At 44.9% G+C, this 20,125-nt stretch overlaps 1 protein-coding gene across 14 annotated transcripts in view; it reads right to left on the reverse strand.

Moving 5' to 3' along the window:
- LOC108930825 (CLIP-associating protein 1-B-like) overlaps nt 1-20,125 on the reverse strand; it is a 75,638-nt gene that overhangs the window by 11,909 nt on the left and 43,604 nt on the right. For 3 of the 14 annotated variants that reach the window (XM_029251659.1, XM_029251660.1, XM_018746265.2), the window contains 14 exons: nt 19,822-19,845; nt 17,309-17,413; nt 16,899-16,925; nt 15,472-15,630; nt 12,909-12,971; nt 11,317-11,420; nt 5,916-5,939; nt 5,218-5,462; nt 4,756-4,819; nt 4,338-4,340; nt 4,052-4,215; nt 3,886-3,964; nt 2,644-2,787; nt 1,630-1,725 (listed from right to left, as the gene is read on the reverse strand). In XM_029251659.1, the coding sequence (XP_029107492.1) occupies nt 1,630-1,725; nt 2,644-2,787; nt 3,886-3,964; nt 4,052-4,215; nt 4,338-4,340; nt 4,756-4,819; nt 5,218-5,462; nt 5,916-5,939; nt 11,317-11,420; nt 12,909-12,971; nt 15,472-15,630; nt 16,899-16,925; nt 17,309-17,413; nt 19,822-19,845 (1,301 nt within the window). The remainder of the gene's footprint in view (nt 1-1,629; nt 1,726-2,643; nt 2,788-3,885; nt 3,965-4,051; nt 4,216-4,337; nt 4,341-4,755; nt 4,820-5,217; nt 5,463-5,915; nt 5,940-11,316; nt 11,421-12,908; nt 12,972-15,471; nt 15,631-16,898; nt 16,926-17,308; nt 17,414-19,821; nt 19,846-20,125) is intronic. The other 11 variants (XM_029251661.1, XM_029251662.1, XM_029251664.1 and 8 more) reach the window with 11 other exon arrangements.

A 20,125-nucleotide genomic window follows, 5' to 3' on the forward strand; every position in this document is an offset into this window, starting at 1 on the left:
AAGCTTCCCTCTCATAACAAACCATTTGTTCCTCAAGATCAACTAATGAGAATCCTTGTAGGAAAAACTCTTCATTGCCATTAATTTCAAAAAATAAGGTACCCCGTTTTTAATAAAAACATGCAAAATTCCTTTCATTTGTTTTAAACAGAGAAAATTTAATTCAAAACCAAGTTGAGAACATCCAAACTGCCCCCAGGCATCTTTAAATCCCAGATTAATACCCACATGTTCAAAATCACTAAAACCTTTCACATTTATATGAAATATAATTCTTCTTCTTCTATAATTCTACTTCTTCATATTTTGGGATAAATATTATTTATGTTACATTACTTTTCTCCTTTTGTTTTATTCTATTCTTTAGCAGCAGAGTGGCGCAGAAAGTGTCTCACAGGTCTTGGGTTATGAGTTGGAATGTGTCTGAATTTGTAGTTTTTAACTTTTATTTGTTTATTTTAATGGGTTTTATGAACAGCACGGGGTCACAACAGCATGCAGATAGACAGTATACCGATAAAATGCAAATATGTCCACATACTCAGAGCAAGGGCTCATAATTACTGAAATCACTTGTAACACTCGTAGTCCCTCTCTGCTGAACTACTGGGGAAGTATCACTTGGGATGAATGAACAAAGTCATTCGTAATGATATTGTCTTTCAAGACAATTTCAATGCATTTCATTAAATTTTACGTGAACCCTTCCTTTGCCTTTTCAACTTCTAGTACTTTATTTGAAACTTGTTACATTACAACACATTATTAATATAGATGATAAAAAGTCACAAGATTGTTGAGAAATGCTTTTCAGCTGGAGCGATGCTGTCTGAAAACTGACGTGCAGAAGAAGCCATGCCCTGCATGGGGGCGCCTGAATTGATATTTCTATCCTCGTAAGCTTTCGTTCTTCTATCAGTTGAGGACTTGTTATGTAAATTTTAAGGTAAACGTTAAATGGAATATTCATTATATGAGAAGTCTCTACCGTTTACACGTAGGTGAATGTTCCCTATATGCTGTAAATACCTTTCAGTTTATACGTTTTACAGCAAATATATTTCCATAATACTAAAAATTACATTAATAAACTGCTCAAATTTACTATTTGCACGTGTCTGATGTAGAAGACTAATATTTCAATGTATATATATAAAAATCCATTTACACAACACAAATGCATATATATATATAGATTTTGTATTTGATTTTGCAGTTTATATAATTATTAATGAACACATGTCCTCTTTCTCAATACAGTTCTGCCTGTCACAGCAGACAGTGTGATTGCATGCTGGTTAGAAGCAAAAAAAAAAGAAACGAGTTAGTGGGATAAAGCAGATGAAACTAAGGTTTAGACAGAAGCGCTTCCCACTTTTTTGCCAGTGTTATTACACTCAGCCGTTGGGCTCCAATTTCCCACCACCGGCAGTTAACGCAAAGCCCGTTACACATCCTACAGCATAAGGTGTTAAAAAGCCACAATGACAACTTCACACAGGTAACTGTCCTCTCCCAAACTACGCAAACAAAGGCCAGAAGTAGGATGCATGTGGAGACAGTGAGCAGAAGCCCAGGCACGTCTGCCACCCAGAGGAGGCCATGCAGTTGTTGTGCGCTACTGTGTACCTGTTTGCACCTCTCCTCCACGTTGCCCTCTCCGGGCAAAGAGGGCACAGTGCTGAGCCTGCCTGACAACTCCTCGCTTGACCAGCTATGGAGGGTCTGGGTTCAGTGGGTACAACAGTGAGGTTTAGGGGGCAACTCAATGAAAAAACAAAAGAAAAAATTAATGAAATGTTACTTGAGCTTCTCAGCTACACTATACACAGTAAGTGGCAGAAAGACAACCTCCCTCCATATTTGTGAAAGTGGTTGCGTCACTGATCTCAAATCCAGTGACAGTACAGCAATCCACATGTTATCTGTGTAATAATATTCCAGGTTTCATTTGCACATTTATGCCACCATTTCTTGCCCAATGGTTAAGAATTAGCTTGCAGGCTTTCCTGGAAATGAAGATGTTCTACACACAAAATAAAGACATGCAAGACAAATCATTTAAAGAAAACTAACATACCCAGAAAAATTACACTAGGACAATTAACAACATGAAACCCATTAAGAGCACCTTTGGCAGTGGACATTAAATATGCATTCTATTTTTCCCTTATGGGGCAAATATATCAGGAAATTCAACACTGAAAGATAATTTATGGAAAGGAGTCCAGCTGTTGCAAATCCTGTCTGAGTATATTTTATAATACAGAATTCTGTATTCTACTCTAATTAGAATATATTCTCCACCCCTTTCCATATGTGTGATTCCTGTGTTCAACTTCCTTATGCACATTTTCCTAACATCAGTCAGTAACTGATTTATTAAAGCTCAAGTGTTAGAGGGGAGACAAATAGACACACTGTTCTTACATAGGTATAATCTATGTGCTACTTTATGGAGAGGACCCAGTTTGGGAATAAATAAGCCTATCTGATTGAATGGCCAACAGATCCCTTTTCTCACACAATGGTATAAATGCTTCCATGTTTTAATAGGATTTTTCTGACTCGTTTTGGTGATGGAGATAAAATGAGAAGCAGTGTGTGATGCTTGCTGTGAGAAAGTTTTGTTGGACGACGTACCTTCCGGACATCGGAGCTTTTTGGTTCTGTGGTCCAAGTGATGATGCGAGACACGGCCAAACGAGTCTCGCTGGAATTTACAAAGTCCGTGGGGTCCATCTGCCGTGCCAGTGACTCGATGTACTTCAGGATGGCCACTTTCACCTCACAAATGAAAATCAGTTTCAAGTCAGAATTTTCTGCATTAACTTTAAAAAAAATAAAAAAAAAAAAACAGCAGAAATGGAAAAGTCAGCCTTTAGATTTTTTTTGAAAACATAATCAAGTGAAATGAGACAAAAAAAATAGCATGCATAATTATAAAGAAACAGGAATCTACAAGTTGAAGAATGTGACATTTTATACCTCAAAAACGGACACCAATTAAGTGACTCTGCAGTGTGGTAACAGTGGGAGTATAATGATACTCGTCTTATTTTGCATTTCACCATTTAATATATGAAAAAATGGAATGATACACAGACCAATTTAATTAATGAACCGATTGATAAACTGATTGATGATGATGCTGGTGAATAAAAACAATTTTATAGGCTGTTTTGCCCTAAAATGCCTTATTACAGATAAAGTAACAGTGAAGCACAGAACTGTGCAAAGTTTTAGGCACTTGGTTGGGGAATAAAGCTATAAAGCTGCTTCCGATAAAGCTCAGTAAACACCCATCGTCAACAATTGCTTGGGGCAGCGGGTTTGGCTGGGTCCTGCTCTCTAGCGGTCTGGGGTTCGAGTCCTGCTTGGGGTGCCTTGCAATGGACTGGCATCCCATCCTGGGTGTGCCCCCTCCTCCTCCACCCTGGGTGTGTCCCCTCCTCCTCCGGCCTTGCGCCTTGTGTTGCTGGGTTAGGCTCCTGTTTGCCGCGATCCCGCTTGAGAAAGCGGCTTCTGACAGTTTGTGTATGTGTATGTATACTTTCTTTAATGGCATACAAAATCCTTACTGTACTACTGTAACTTTTTGCAAAAGGAATGCTTGGAAATCTAAAATATGCTCTTTCCCAGTGACACTAATGCAGAAGAGATTAAATAATCATCTAAAAGAAATATTTTTGTGAAACATCTAAGTGCCTAAGACTTTTGCACAGTATTGTTGTTCAGATGAAGGCTTATGTAGTTTTAGGGTCATCACCTACCATCTTACAGCTCACATGCCAATGCCTGTTATATTTTGAATCCTTCTTTCAATGATAGAAGACACTATGCAGCCACTGAGATTTCAAAAGTTCCAAGGTAGGTTACTGATACCTTGAGGTTCGGCGTCTGCGTCTGATCCACAATGAACCTCATCAGTATGTTGAACTGCTGGTCAAACGGAAAAGAATCCCTGAGCAAGAGATAAAGACAGAAAGTTGAAGATGTAGCCCTGGATCTGGATGAAAGCTCCTTCTCAGTGGTGGCACACAGCTCTGACCTGGTGACATCCAGGGCTTTCTGGACTTTGGCCTGGACAGAGCCCAACAGGTCAGCACCCATCTTCTTCAGCAGTTGTGTGAGAAGGACAAAGAGCCAGTCCTGCAGGTCTTCCCTGTGGATGGTGATGAAGTCCACCAGTGTCTCCAGGAACATGCTGAACACCTGGTGTGCAGGTTTTACACACAGCATTTGACAATTAAGGGCAGTGGCACAGCTAGAGCTAGTGCTACCTTGTATTTATCCAAATTGTCTGTAGAAAATATGAAGAAAGAGCAGACACTTACTCGCTAATGTTAATTCCCACACCAAGGAACACCGTGCAACAAAACAACACTGCATTAGTACGAGGAGAGACACTTCCAAAGGCACAATTTCTGACCACGTTATGTTGTCACACTTGAAATTGTAATCCCTGAAGAGCAAATGTAACTGGCAGGTGTAACATAGTCCAAACTTATGGCTTCAGACTAGAGTTTGTCAGCTTTCAAGTCTGCTCACACATTTTACAAGATTTTTATAAGTAAAAATGTTATGCATTTTTATAGCTCTTATGTCACCTTATGTTAAAGTGAACCATGTAACTATGTAACCAGACTATGTTTCTCAGTAAAGGCTCTTAGAGGGTTAGCTGAAGGCATGCGCTCATAACAGACCTGCCAGGGGCATTCTAGGAACCCAGTGCAGCTACCAGGAAGGGGTTACCTTGCTGTGTGGATCTGCAAACATCCTGGTGAAGATTTCACAGAGCCTCTTCAGCTCCACGCGGCTGTAAAACACGGGCAGGAGCAAGACGGGAGTGATGGGTTGACGTAATTCAGAGAAAAATGGCCTTGTGAAAAACCAAAAAGCAGGCCAAACTAGAATACGCTGCTCATTGTAACAGTGATTCTTTACATTTAGTTTCATGCATATTTGCCTATCAGCGGTCTGAAAAACATCAGAAAATAAACATAAAGCCCCCATTAAAACACCTGAACTGAAATTAGTCAGACTATCATGACATGTGACATCCAGCAAGATCCTCTGCTGCACAACCTGCCTCCACATGGCTGCACCAACTCATAGTACCCGACACGAGCAACTTGAGTGCTTTCTGGCTTCTGAGCCACCCTGCAAAATCCATCTCTATCAGCTGCGTTCTCCCTCCACAGAATCCCTGCCCACCTGAGGATCCTTTGGCTTTTGAGCAGGTTCTGCAGACCAACCAGGCCATCCTTGCGCTCGGACCAGTTAGAGCTGGCACAGTGGTTCAACACTTCGGCCACGTCCTCCATCTGGCGCAGATAGTGTGGCACTGCACCATTCCTGGAGCCATAGGAGCGCTCTGAGCAGGCGCTGGATGCATCACTGTTGGCGTCATCGTCCGAGAACATCCCCGGAGACTCGTACCGCCTTCGCATGGGCTTCCTCTGTGGCGATGGCAGCAGGCAGAACAGCAGCCATGTCTTAATGTGTGCATGCTTATGGACTAGGATTGTCACTCATTACACATTTCAAGTTCTGCTACCATGCAATGGTCTCCATAATAAAGTATTGACAAGAGGCCACTGAATATTTAATGCATCCGGGAGTTGAACATATATGAAGCCTCAAAAAAACCTTCAGGTACATTAAAATTTATATATACGTATATACCGACTTAATCATATGTATCTCTATCACACAGAGTTCATAATACAACACATCATGATGCAAAAACAATAGGAAGCTAGGGTCAGGACGGAATTGAGTCATTTTGTGTGAATAGTAAGGCAGCATAATTTAATTTAGCCTATTTTCGCACGCCGCAGTCACACTTACCCACTTATACCATTTTGTGTCATTCCTGTAAAATATTGAACAGCGTGTAAAAAGTTAAATACCTTATTCCGGGTGTCTCCAAGAAGCTGAGGAGGGGAAGAGCAAAACTGCATTAGCACAACCAATGATAACTTATCAAATATGAAATAAAAATACATATTTAAAAAAGTGGAGCAAAGAATGTATTCTAACTACTACTAGTGAGACTAGGGGTGGCATCTCAGCTGTTTGTAGATGATGTTGTTCTTCTGGCCTTATCTGACTGGGACTGTGTGGTTTGCTGTTCAGTGAGAAGCAGCTGGTATGAAAGAAGCCCCAGGTCTGAGGATGTGATCCTCACTTTCTGCAGGTGAAGGGGGGGGGGGACTACTACCACAAGTATCCCAGATGTGGGAGTACTCCAGATAGTTTGCACCAGCTTCAATTTGTACAACCCATCAACAGATGATGCTGTACCACTTGCACGTCACAACATCTGGCACACCTGGACGATAACTGCTGTGCTAGACTACAGCCCTGGAGAAACGGCCACCCCAAAGGCCTCCCTGAGTGCTGGGCTCCACACCATCACAGCGCGGTGCCCCTCACCCCGTGGAAGAATCAAATTTCCACCATTTGTACAAACGGCCTTCCTCTTTCAGTCACTTCTCAAGGCTTGTGAGCAGAGGTGAAGATGAGGATGTAGTCTGAGCAGTAAACTACAATCTTTGTCCGCTCCCGCTTCACCACCAGAGCATTTGCAATTCTGCAGCTTGTGCACCAAGCTGTTCCATCCATCAATTTTCCTGGTCACCACCTGTGAGAAGATTTCTAAGGTACTGTACTTAAACTTTTCTAGCAAGGACAGCTTCACCCCACTGGCTGGAGAGAAGAACATGCTACCTTCTACCTGCTGAGAAGCATCATCTCAGATTTGGAGATGCTGACCTTCGTTTCGGCTGTTCTCTCAATGATTAACACGTCAGCGTAAACTCTTTCCGTTCTTTCCACATACCATATGTAAAATTCATTTTATATAAAATTTATATTATTTACACATAAGAGTACTTAAAATGCATTTCTCAGTAACACGTTAATAGTTATAGCTTGTTATGTTATTGTATTATTGTTCTTTTTAATTGCCCACCTATGGTAGCACATACACAAGGGTTACAGTCCACCTTGGACTTTTTCATGTTGTATTGTTTAATAACAACGGATTTAATTAGCCTTTCTTGACACCAATCACCAGAAAAATACTCTAATGTCAAAGCCAAAACATTTCTACAAATCAGTTTTGAATTAAAGACAATGTAAAGCACAAAATAACTGAGTGCTGAGGCACCTTTGGCAACAATTACAGTAAACTTTGGTTCATATGGTAGAAAGAAACAAACTAACTGCACTTAAGAATCACAAATCTGTATCTAAGTGTCTATTCCTGCTAATGTGATGAACACATGGTATTTTCTATGAGATGTTCGCCGCTTTGGAGAAAAGTGACTGACGAATAAATGGAAACGTAAAATGGACAGGGGGCCCCAGTGATCCCCAACTTTATGTTATGTACCTAAACCACACACACACACAAACACACTTCCAGAACCGCTGGTCCTATACGGGGTCGCGGGGAACCGGAGCCTACCTGGTAACACAGGGCGTAAGGCCGGAGGGGAAGGGGACGCACCCAGGACAGGACGCCAGTCCGTCGCAAGGCACCCCAAGCGGGACTCGAACCGCAGACCCACCGGAGAGCAGGACTGTGGTCCAATCCACTGCGCCACCGCACCCCCGTACCTAAACCGGCAAATTTTTATTTTCAAGCCCTGCTTCATTACTACAGGAAGCATTTGATAGCATTTTTTTTGGTGCTCCTCCGTGAACCGCCACCTTATCGTGGTGGAGGGGTTTGAGTGCCTGAATGAGTCCAGGAGCTATGTTGTCTGGGGCTACATGCCCCTGGTAGGGTCTCCCATGGCAGACAGGTCCTGGATGACAGACGAGACAAAGCGCGGTTCAAAAACCCCTTATGACAAAAAAAATCAAGGCGTCCGTTTACCCCGCCCGGTATGGGGTCACCGGGGCCCCACCCTGGAGCCAGGCCTGGGGGGGGGGCTCGCATGCGAGCGCCTGGTGGCCAGGTCTATGCCCACGGGGCCTGGCCGGGCTCAGCCCGAAGCCATAACGTGGAGCCGCTCTTCGGTGGGCTCACCACCTGCCGGAGAAACCGTAAGGGGCCGGTGCATTGTGAGTTGGGCGGTGGTCGGGGCCGAGTGCCCGGCCGACCCAAACCTCGGGCGCCAACTCTGGTTTTTGGGACTTGGAATGTCACCTCACTGGCGGGGAAGGAGCCTGAGCTGGTGCGGGAAGTTGAGAGATACCGTCTAGATATAGTCGGGCTCACTTCCACTCACAGCTTGGGTTCTGGAACCACTCTACTCGATCGAGGGTGGACTCTCCACTATTCTGGCGTTGCCCAAGGTGAGAGGCGGCGGGCTGGTGTGGGCTTATTAATAGCCCCCCAGTTCAGCCGCCATGTGTTGGAGTCTACCCCGGTGAATGAGAGGGTCATCTCCCTACGCCTTCGGGTCAGGGAACGGTCTCTCACTGTCGTTTGTGCTTATGCGCCTAGCGGCAGTGTAGAGTACCCGGCCTTTTTAGAGTCCTTGGGGGGCGTGCTGGAAAGCGCTCCCACTGGGGACTCTGTCATTCTACTGGGGGACTTTAACGCCCACGTGGGCAGCGACAGTGATACCTGGAGGGGCGTGATTGGGAGGAACGGCCTCCCTGATCTGAACCCGAGCGGTGAGTTGTTATTGGATTTCTGTGCTAGTCGCGGTTTATCCATAACGAACACCATGTTCATGCATAACGGTGTCCACCAGTGCACTTGGCACCAGGACACCCTAGGTCGGAGGTCGATGATCGACTTTGTAGTCGTTTCTTCTGACCTTCGGCCATATGTCTTGGACACTCGGGTGAAGAGAGGGGCTGAGCTGTCAACTGATCACCACCTGGTGGTGAGTTGGATTCGATGGCGGGGGAAAAAGCTGGATAGACCTGGCAGGCCCAAACGCATAGTGAGGGTCTGTTGGGAACGTTTGGCGGAGGCCCTTGTCAGAGAGGTCTTCAACTCCCACCTCCGACAGAGCTTCAACCAGGTCCCGAGGGAGGTGGGGGACATTGAGTCCGAATGGACTATGTTCCGCTCCTCCATTGTCGGTGCGGCGGTTCGGAGCTGCGGCCATAAGGTCTCCGGCGCCTGTCGCGGCGGCAATCCCCGAACACGGTGGTGGACACCGGAAGTAAGGGATGCCGTCAAGCTGAAGAAGGAGTTCTATCGGGCCTGGTTGGCTCATGGGACTCCTGAAGCAGCTGACAGGTACCGACGGGCCAAACGGAGCGCGGCTCTGGCAGTCGCCGCGGCAAAAACTCGGGCTTGGGAGGAGTTCGGTGAGGCCATGGAGGAAGACTTTCGGTCGGCCTCAAAGAGATTCTGGCAAACCGTCCGGCGACTCAGAGGGGGGAAGCGGTGTTCCACGAACACTGTTTACAGTGGAAGTGGTGCGCTGCTGACCTCAGCTGAGGATGTTCTCGGGCGGTGGAAGGAGTACTTTGAGGATCTCCTCAATCCCTCCGACACGCCTTCCGTAGAGGAAGCTGAGGCTGGGGACTCGGGGGGGGACTCGTGCATTACCCTGGCTGAAGTTGCTGAGGTAGTCAAAAAACTCCTCGGTGGCAAGGCTCCGGGGGTGGATGAGATCCGCCCAGAGTTTCTCAAGTCTCTGGATGTTGTGGGGCTGTCTTGGCTGACACGCCTCTGCAGCATCGCGTGGAGTTCGGGAACGGTGCCTCTGGACTGGCAGACCGGGGTGGTGGTCCCTCTTTTTAAGAAGGGGGACCGGAGATTGTGTTCCAACTACAGGGGGATCACACTCCTTAGCCTCCCTGGGAAAGTCTATGCCGGGGTACTGGAAAGGAGAATCCGACCGATAGTCGAACCTCGGATTCAGGAGGAGCAATGCGGTTTTCGCCCTGGCCGTGGAACACTGGACCAGCTCTATACCCTCACTAGGGTGCTGGAGGGTTCGTGGGAGTTTGCCCAACCAGTCCATATGTGTTTTGTGGACCTGGAGAAGGCATTCGACCGTGTCCCTCGTGGCATCCTGTGGGGGGTACTTCGGGATTATGGGGTTCGGGGCTCGTTGCTACGGGCTGTTCGTTCCCTGTATGACCGGAGCAGGAGCTTGGTTCGCATTGCCGGCAGTAAGTCAGACCTTTTCCCGGTGCATGTTGGACTCCGCCAGGGCTGCCCTTTGTCACCGATTCTGTTCATTATCTTTATGGACAGAATTTCTAGGCGCAGTCAGGGAACGGAGGGTGTCTGCTTTGGTGGCCGCGAGATCTCGTCTCTGCTTTTTGCGGACGATGTGGTCCTGTTGGCTTCATCAAGTCAAGACTTGCAGCGTGCACTGGGGAGGTTTGCAGCCGAGTGCGAAGCGGCGGGGATGAGAATCAGCACCTCCAAATCCGAGGCCATGGTTCTCAGTCGGAAAAAGGTGGATTGCTCCCTCCGGGTTAGGGGGGAGTTGCTCCCTCAAGTGGAGGAGTTTAAGTATCTCGGGGTCTTGTTCACGAGTGAGGGAAAAATGGAGTGGCAGGTTGACAGGCGCATCGGTGCGGCGTCCGCAGTAATGCGGTCATTGTACCGGTCTGTTGTGGTGAAGAGGGAGCTGAGTCGTAAGGCGAAGCTCTCAATTTACCGGTCGATCTACGTTCCTACCCTCACCTATGGTCATGAACTCTGGATCATGACCGAAAGAATGAGATCGCGGATACAAGCGGCAGAAATGAGTTTCCTCCGCAGAGTGGCTGGGCGCACCCTTAGGGATAGGGTGAGGAGCTCAGTCACCCGGGAGGAGCTCGGAGTAGAGCCGCTGCTCCTCCGCATCGAGAGGAGCCAGTTGAGGTGGCTCGGGCATCTGTTCCGGATGCCTCCTGGACGCCTCCCTGGGGAGGTGTTCCGGGCTTGTCCCACTGGGAGGAGACCTCGGGGCAGACCCAGGACACGTTGGAGAGACTATGTCTCCCGGCTGGCCTGGGAACGCCTTGGGGTTCCCCCAGAGGAACTGGAGGAGGTGTGCAGGGAGAGGGAAGTCTGGAGTACTCTGCTCGGACTGCTGCCCCCGCGACCCGGCCCCGGATAAAGCGGAGGAAGATGGATGGATGGATGGATGGATGTATTTTGGTGCCAGGACCAGAGACTGCAGCTGCTGCGGTAGCCTTGAGCGCAAGGTACTTACACTGACTTTATCCAGGAAAATGACCTTTCTATATAATGGATATACAGTGAAAAGCAGCTTACCACAGAAACATAATGCGGTATATCATTTTGGAGAAAGCTATCAGATAAATTAATAAATAACTAGACTCAATGAGCGAAGCACCGAGACACTGACAAGCACACACACGATGAATCCTCACCAGGGCATCGGCAACGGCAGCTTCCACCTCTGTGCCAGTGTTTAGGACCCTCATGGCATTCACTGAGGCCGAGATGTGGGCCTGGTGGATCAGCCCAAACCGGTCTGCAAAGAGGCACAGGGAACAAGTACTGTGATTCAAACAGAAAAAAGAAACATGAAGGATGATCCTCGGGCCCAGGAAGAAGATAAGGGGGAACAGAAATATTGCAAAATAAAAAGCGAACACAACAAAGAAGACCACAGTACATCACAGAAGCAACTGCCGGATCTGAAGTTGTTTCAATATGAGCCTGATGTAAAAAGCTTTGCAGCTGTTACTCCTGCTCATTCTCAACTCCGTTCCTCTGAACCTTATTTTCTGATGGTTATAAAAACCCTGAAATTGCTTGTCAAATGTTCTGTTTTCCTACCTGAGACTGAAAACATCTTGAACCTGGGAAAAAGGACTGCATATCAGGTCATACTGGTTTTATAGTAATAATAAAATGGCCCTAACTGAAAATCACTACATGAACAAAATGTAGTGATTTAAAAAGTTTATAAGCTCATGCTCCAATAGCTGTGAAAGTCCACTTATTTTTTCGATCAAGTATTGTAAATCAGTCAAATCTATTTGGACCCTAATAAACTTGGAAATTAGTTAAATAAATTCATTACAGATCACCATTTATAAGCCAATAAAAAAAAAAAAAAAAAAAAAATTGCTCACGCCACTGACAAAGTATTTTTAATCCCTGCAAAATCAATTAAAAAAACTACAAAAGCCTGCTTCTGTTACAACTTGAATGAATAGCTGACAAACTATGAAGGCCATTATCACACTGCAGTATCAGTTTTCACAGTAAACAACTGCAAACAATGGAAATTTACTGATGTATTAATAAGTTTGAAGAATCCACAGCATACAATACTGGAAAATAGCAACAAAAATCGATGACCGTCATTAAAGATTCGTGACACATTCCACTACAGCCTACTATAGGTTTTCTGAAGAAACAGAGTAAGGAACATGCACAGAAAAAGTGTCAACAATTGAACACTGCGGCTAAATATTTAAAAAAGTAAACGTGCCCTTACAATACTTTACCTTTTTAAACTCAAATACAATTGTGCCAGAATTACCAGAAATGCCAAGAATTCTTGTAAAACGTACAATTTAGAAAACAAAACCTTGGGATGGGGGAAAAAACAATGTTTGAGTGAATGTTAGTGAGAACCATGGGTACTGAACATGGTAAATTAAATAAAGTAATAATATGGAAATGAAGGGCCTAAACTGGAAGGAGTAAGTAGTAAGTAAAAACTTCACACTCCATAACTTGAAGAGAAATGTGGCTGTAACTCCAGCCTCTCCCCTCCCCTCTCCTCCCCTCCCCCCAAAAGCAGGTCCTGTAGCCTTTATGGATCCAAGTCGTAACTTTTAGAGGTAGAAACTACAGCAAAGCCAGTAGTTGGGAAGAGCAGGGTGAGGAGTGGAAGTTTTCGCTCTACTGCGACAATCCTGTGGCTGGAGCACAGAGACAGCATGGTGGACACGTGCAGCTGAGGAGCCTGCGCCTACTGGAGGGCCTCGAGGCTCATGCACATCACCTGACTGGCCCAGAGGGTCGACCGCGGAGAGTGCACTCGTGGAACGGGAGTGACGTCCGGAGGCTGTGAGGGGACAGGAAGGGGGAGTGGGGAGGAGGGGGAGGGGGCTGTGCGTTAGTCACGTGCGACCGAGCGTGTCCACGAGGGCATCCTCACCAAACAGACCTCGTACCTGTGTGCTCACAGAGGTGCGAGAACGCCCCGCAAACAAGGGGATCTGACACGATGCAACATACTCAGACTCCCAGGATGGTGTAGCGATGATGCATGAACGTCCTGTGCGAAAACACTGAACAGGAACGAGAAAGGCTGCAAGCACGGAAAGCCTGGGGAACATGCCGGAAAGGTGCACAGCTACCAGCACATCTCTCAGTAGACTAATCGGCTTTCTCCAAGTTCTTCATCCAGTTAAGGTATGTTGTAAAATATAATTTTTTTTAAATAAAAAAAAAAGCAAACCAATGTCTTGACTATGTCCCCAGGACTGTTTTTTTTTTTAACTGCAAAGAGAAAATTCTTTTTCAAATGTCATTGCAAAATAAATACATAGATAAAAAAGAAAACAGAAACTTTTTATACATGCTCCAAAGTGGTGAATAAATGGACACAAACTTATTTTGCAAAAGCGTCAAGTTGTGCACTATCCTAAAAGAGTAACATTCTGCATCAAATGTGGTTTGTTTCTAAATGCCACTTACTTGGAAATCCCTTCATGGGACACACATCTAACTAAAAATTCTCCCTCCATGTCAGCCTATAAATTCTAGTGTGTAAAAACTTCTCGAATAAATAAGACAGGTGTGACTCTCAGTGCGTCAAAGTTAGACTCAAAAAGTTAGATGTTTATTTAAGATCAACCTCCCCCCAAGTTTGATAAGTTAGTGCTAAATTCAAACTTTGTTCTCTTGAAGTTAGCGCATACAGACAAGCAGTGGCAACTGGGGGTGAGCACTTTGGCCATGACGCAAGACCACCCTTTGGGCTGAGGGAGGCAAGCATGAGGAGTGGAGGGAAAGGGCTCACAGGGCCTGGGCTCTCTATTACTCACCCAGAGGAGCAAAGCCCCTAGTGGGACTTGTGTCCCGACTGCTTTCACGACTGGTGTCGCGGCTGCACCCCTGGCTCACGCTGGGCCGGGGGATGCGGCTCCGGGCTAGCGTGCGGCAGAGGAAGGGCGGCAGGGAGACAAGCTTAACCACACAGCCTGGTTTTCAGAACACACATTAGCGAATTAGTGAGAGCTGCAGGGGGCGGGGGTCTGACGGTGTGAGTAAGAGAACACAGTACGCGGCTCGATCCCAAGGAAAGGCCGCAGGCCACATGGCTACAGCACCAGGGGTTAAATAGTGCGTGCAGTTCAGCATCACTGGTTAGTGACGGACAATGTTTATACGTTGAAAGACAACAAATTGTTTTGCAAAACCTAATATTAGCCAATGGGGGGGAACATGTCCTTAGGGAACAAACAAAAACAATAAAGAAAATAATTCCTAGCAGATATCGCAATCAACTTCTGGTAAAAGAGGGAATGAAATGGTGCTCTTCCTTGTTCACACAGACAAGTTAACAATGGTAACCACCTGGGCACAATCAATCCAGGAAGAAGGACCCTGTTAAAGAACAGCATAACTGAAACAATTTAAAAGCAGCAACTGGGTGTTATGCTGATTTGCATGGTCAATTTACTGCTTTACTGAAGGTTTTTTGTGCAAGATTAACACCGTATTTGTCCTCAGACTTCTGAAAACAGCAGCCTTTCTGGATGCTCTGATGATCGGAAGTGTCACCATGAGCTGACAGAAACTGTGACATCAGCACACAATGACAAACTTACGAAAAGCCATGGAAGCACCTGGTTGATCACACAACATAGTCATTTCAAAAAATGGTGGAAAAACAGAGACACCTTAAGTGAAGAACAAAGACTCAACAATTTTGGAATGACCTGTAGATCAATCATCAAATGTTTCATGTTACCTCTCCGTGACAATGAACATAACTTCATGTTACTTACCCATGGAATCATACCACTAAATGAACTGTAATGTAATTAACTCCCACACATCCCATAATGCAGCTACACACATTCCTTCTCAACTTCTACCATAGCTGCTAGACATATCTATAAGACTAAACCATGAAATAATGCTCATAAATTAAATCATATTCCTCCTCCTGAAACTTACCTTTTTGTTACAAATTATGTATTATGGGTGTGCCCCAAGGATCCATTCTAGGTACCAAGAATAAAGCTCTCAAGAGAGAGTTTAGAAAAATATTTATACTATGTCCCAGTTAGGTTATGTTCATCAAAGACATTTACCTGTTAATAGCTAGACAGACCTGAGGGAACAGGCTCAAGGTTCTACATGTCTTTTTTTTTTTTTTACTTCTGTGCCTGTGAGGAATATCTATGCAGACTGTGTGCACAGACAAAAAGCCCCTTTACTAGAGCAAATCTGCTGAGGGCATGTCTATGAGGTACAGGTTTCTGTGATGTGTGCATATATGCATATACATATGGTGTGTATATATAGAGTGTGCACGAAGGAGGTAGCCTTACCCACGGCCATTCTGCTGGGACTGGTCTCACGGCTGCAACCCTGGCTGCGTGGCACCTTAGCACGCTTGTCCGATTGCAGGGTGGTAGAAGCAGTATCCCGAGGGACCCTTGCATTCATATGACCAAGGACCCTGCCCGGGGAGCCAGAACGACTGCTGGCTACAGAGAGAATGGTAGCCCAGTTAGAGAAGGAAAAGTTCAACCTTCCTAAGGAACACACAAAAGAGCTGCAAGATTGCGGCAGGCTGCAAATTTACATTTTTTTATGCTGCGTAATGTGTAACACCTAACAAAGAATGAATTCTCATACATTTTTCATATTTATTATCCTTACCTGAAATGGGAAACTGAATATACAAATGGTCTGATTATTCTGAAAATGTATATTCAACACATATCCAGAGATTCAGATTGCTTGAGCATACAGTGAAATATAGAGAAAAAAAAATTTCTTTTTCTTAAATTTTGTGGGAAAGGTATTTCCCCCATTTTTACTTTTAGCTTTTTGACAGTATATTTGATTACATCTTTGTTAGTTGTAATTGTATATTAACTGAGCCTGGGGGGGGGGGGGGGGAATCAGCAGTGTTTTTTAAATTTCTTTTCCTTGGCATGGAAAGGAATGAGATTTGCATTTACACACGTGAAAATGTAACTGTCCCTTCATAGTCAATAACCTTTAGCTGTAACAACTGCAACTAGACATCTCCTGTTGCTTTTGATCAGGGTCTCACTTTGTTATGGAGAAATTTTGGTCCACTCCTCCATGCAGAGCTGATTTAGCTGAGGAACATTTGTAAGTTTCAGAGCACAAAGAACCTCGCCACAAAGAATCTTAGAACAGACTCTCAACTGAATTCAGGTTAGGACTTTAACTGGGTTATTCTATAGCTTTCATTTTGCATTTTGTCTGGCACTGAGATGTTAACATGCTTTATTTCACTGTCTTGCTATATAATCCAGCTGCACATGATGGCCTGTCATTCTCGTTCAGAATTTTCTGATATAAAGTGGAATTCAAGGTTCCCTCAGTTACAGCAAGGCACCAAAGTCCTGTGGAAGGAAAATACCCCCAGTCCATCACACTGCCCCCACCACCCTTGACTGCTGGTAGAAGGTTCTTACGCTCAAATGCTACATTTGGCTTTTGCCAGATGTTACATGTCCCTGTTTATACTTTACCATAGTACACAGTATAAACATAATTAAAATAACAAAATTCATCAGCAGTTCCATCAATATTACAGATTGCAAGTTAATTAAAAAAGTTAAACTAAAGGCACGTTGGCACTTTTGACAATCCACGCAGACTGAAGAATGTTTAAACAACTCATGCTTGAGAAGATCAGTTACAGTGGACCAAACACAGTCTTCCTGAAGGGAGTGGGTTGGGGGTAAGGACTAAGATCACATGAAGTCAGGCTTACCACCAGTTGGGTTAGCTGATCTGGATCCTTGTGTATGAGAAGGAGTTGAAGGACAGCAGAAAGTTACAAAGAGTCAGTGAGAAAAAGGTCAAAGCAGTACACATTCAGCGATTAGTGCATCCCTGTTAATAATGGCCTTCATATCAGGAAAAATTTATGTGTTCGTAGAGAACCTTATGCACTGTAATCAAATTATTTGGTAATACTGGGTTTCTCCAGCCAGGAAAGGCCATTCAAATTAAACTGAACTCAGAAAAGCACTAATTCCTCATGGACACATGGTGCAACCCCTTTGTACTGGAAGATTATGGATTATAAAGAGGGTGGAAGTAGGGAGAAAAGAGAATGAAGTCACCATGTAAAAGAGCAGACTACATGAGACATACCAACTAGGACTGGCTGGTACTTACGCTGGGATTGCGACGAAGCCTTGGCTCGGCTTCGCCCCCTGCTGTCTGTGACAGTGTTTGCAACGGCCATGCTACCAGAGGTCGGACGTCTGGTGCGCACACGGCCTGAGTCACGGAGAAGAAGGGAGGGGGAGAGACAGGAGTGGGAAGGATTCAAAAGGCCATACTACACCAACCTGATTTTGAACTCAAATATAAATATGACCAAAGACAGAAGCAGGGCAAAAAGTTCATGAACACAATGTGCACATGTTGGAATTCAGACACTGAAACACATTTTCAGATGGGAGCTGCTGCAAAGTTCAGCAAGCATGCATGAAGGAACTCCACTTGGCCACTGTGAGAACATGGCACCTTGTGGACAAACAGACAGAAAAGCAAATGCACAAGTCCAGATCTATAACATTCTGCCTGCAATGTACACACCACTCCTCCAGAGACCTGTCTAACACACATTACAAACAAAAATGAAAGTAAAGCCTAGTTGTATTTCATGTGCTAAGCTTAACAGAAGTGCAGTCCCTTAAGAATGTGTACCCTTAGAAAGACAGAGGAATACAAAATAAATCTTCATCAACTATAAGAAATCACAAAAATATACTGAGCAGGTCATGATTCCCATGTCAAGAGTTGAAGGCCCACTGAAGTCAAGAGGTCCACTGAAGGCATATGTCACAGGTCGCTTGAGAGCTTGGAAGGACAGGCCATTAAATCAGCGGGAGAGCAGCCTTAACGGATGTTTGCACTGGGATCAGAGTGGATGATAGGCAAATAGATGCGAAGCAATCTCTCAGAAAAAACCCTAGAAGAGTAAATTCACTCCAATGAAAAGTAAAGAACCCAGGAATTAAGGAAAAGGGGGGGGGGGGCCCTGTCCTGCAAAATGTTTTCTTCCCCCATGAGTACTAAACTACTCTGATTACATTTACATTTGTTTATTTAGTAGACACTTTTCTCGAAAGCGACTCCCAATGAACTCTGTGTAGTGTTATCAGCCCATACACCTTATTCACTGCGGTGACTTACACTGCTAGATACACCACTTACACTGGGTCACTCATCCATACATCGCTGGAACATACTTTCTCTGTCACTCACACACTATGGGGGAACCTGAACAGCATGTCTTTGGAGTATGGGAGGAAACCAGAGTACCAGCAGGAACACCACATGGAGAACATGCAAGCTCCACACTGAGTGAGCAGGGGATCGAACCCATGTCCTCTCGCAGCACAGGCGCTGAGAGACATCAGTGCTACTCGCTATGGCGCTGTGCCGCCCTGTTTGATTACAAAACAAATGCAATGTGACTTGTGTTATATTTCTACAGGAAGACAAGTAAAAGAACTAAACCATTATGTTGTGCTTGAGGCAGCTTTCTAGTTTTTTTGTCTTCCCATCCAAAATTGCGTGGTTTGCTGCAATTGTTTATAAAGCAATTATTAAATAAAGATCAACTAATATTGTGTTGAACCTTGTAACCAACCCCATTCCGAGTAATTATCACAAGTTCTACTCTCCTTAGAATTTCTGGTCTACAAACCTCATTGAGACTATTAGTACTCCTGCAAAATGTGGACTTGTACAAGTCTGACAGTCACTCAAACATGTTTACTTCTTGCCTTTACTATATTCAGAATAATACCAGTTCAAGATAGATGGGGTGGTAAGACAGGCTCAGTCTGGCAGCTGTAGCTTTACAGGAGTGGGTGAGTGAGTGAGTGAGTGAGTGAGTGAGTGAGTGTGTATACGTGTGCGCTCCTGAATTTGCCATTTGACACACTTTACTACTTTCATCTCTTTTGGGCAGATCTGACCGCACAAACCACAGATGAGCAAAATGTTAAAAACCTAAAATTCAATGAAACTGGTCAAAGACGCCCAGTGCAAGAGGATATCGTGAATAACTTATGGCAGTCTGATGAAAGAATCCATATTTAGCCTGGAGAAAAGCTGTAAAGTGGTTGAATTTGATCAGGACACAACAAAACAGTTAATCTGCAGAACAGTGTGGGACCAAGGAAGTAGATTGTTCAGCCTTGTACAAGTTATATAAGCTGTGTCTGTGGACGTCACCCACTGCCATCGCACACACAACTGACACACTAATGGAGAACCACTCAAGAGAGCGTTGAGAAAAAATAGATTAAAATAACACTAAAGTCAACTTCCATTCGCTCCTAAATGAAATCCAAACGGGACCCGTTCACACAGGTCGGTAAACACCAGGTATCAGGTAACACCAAATGAATCTGCGTCACCGGAGTACAGAATACAGAACGATGAGTAGATACAGCAACCCACAAGTGTGACACTCAAGTGTGAGAAAGTACAGCATGTTTATGTACTCTGGGTACCAAAGTGAGTTTGGAGGGTGGAGGGCAAGTACTCCATGCACACAGCACATGCAGAGCTAAACGGAGAACCACCAGGTCAATGGCGGACACAGGAAGGTGACAAGGGAAAGACGGTGGAATCCCCCAACACATAGAGCACACAAATACACCGCTTACCCTCTGGTTTACTGGGTGTGCCGTCTTTGGGCAAAAAACAAAAACAGGACAGTTGGGGACAGGGAAGGAGGCATAATAGGAAATTAGCCATAGAGAAGAGGACGAGCGTGTGCTTCACTGCAGGGACCAGTGAGAAGAGCAAACCAGACGAGAAACAAAGTTTGTATTACCAGTTCTGTAGTATCTCCCTTACAATACGTACCATTGGGGGGGGGGGGATCATGTTACATTACATGGTTATTCTTTGATTAAGGAAAAGAATACATTATATTGTGGTTTCACAATGATCATTAATTTAAAACAG

This window comes from Scleropages formosus, chromosome 5 (genome assembly GCF_900964775.1).
Source record: "Scleropages formosus chromosome 5, fSclFor1.1, whole genome shotgun sequence".
Taxonomy (NCBI): domain Eukaryota; kingdom Metazoa; phylum Chordata; class Actinopteri; order Osteoglossiformes; family Osteoglossidae; genus Scleropages; species Scleropages formosus.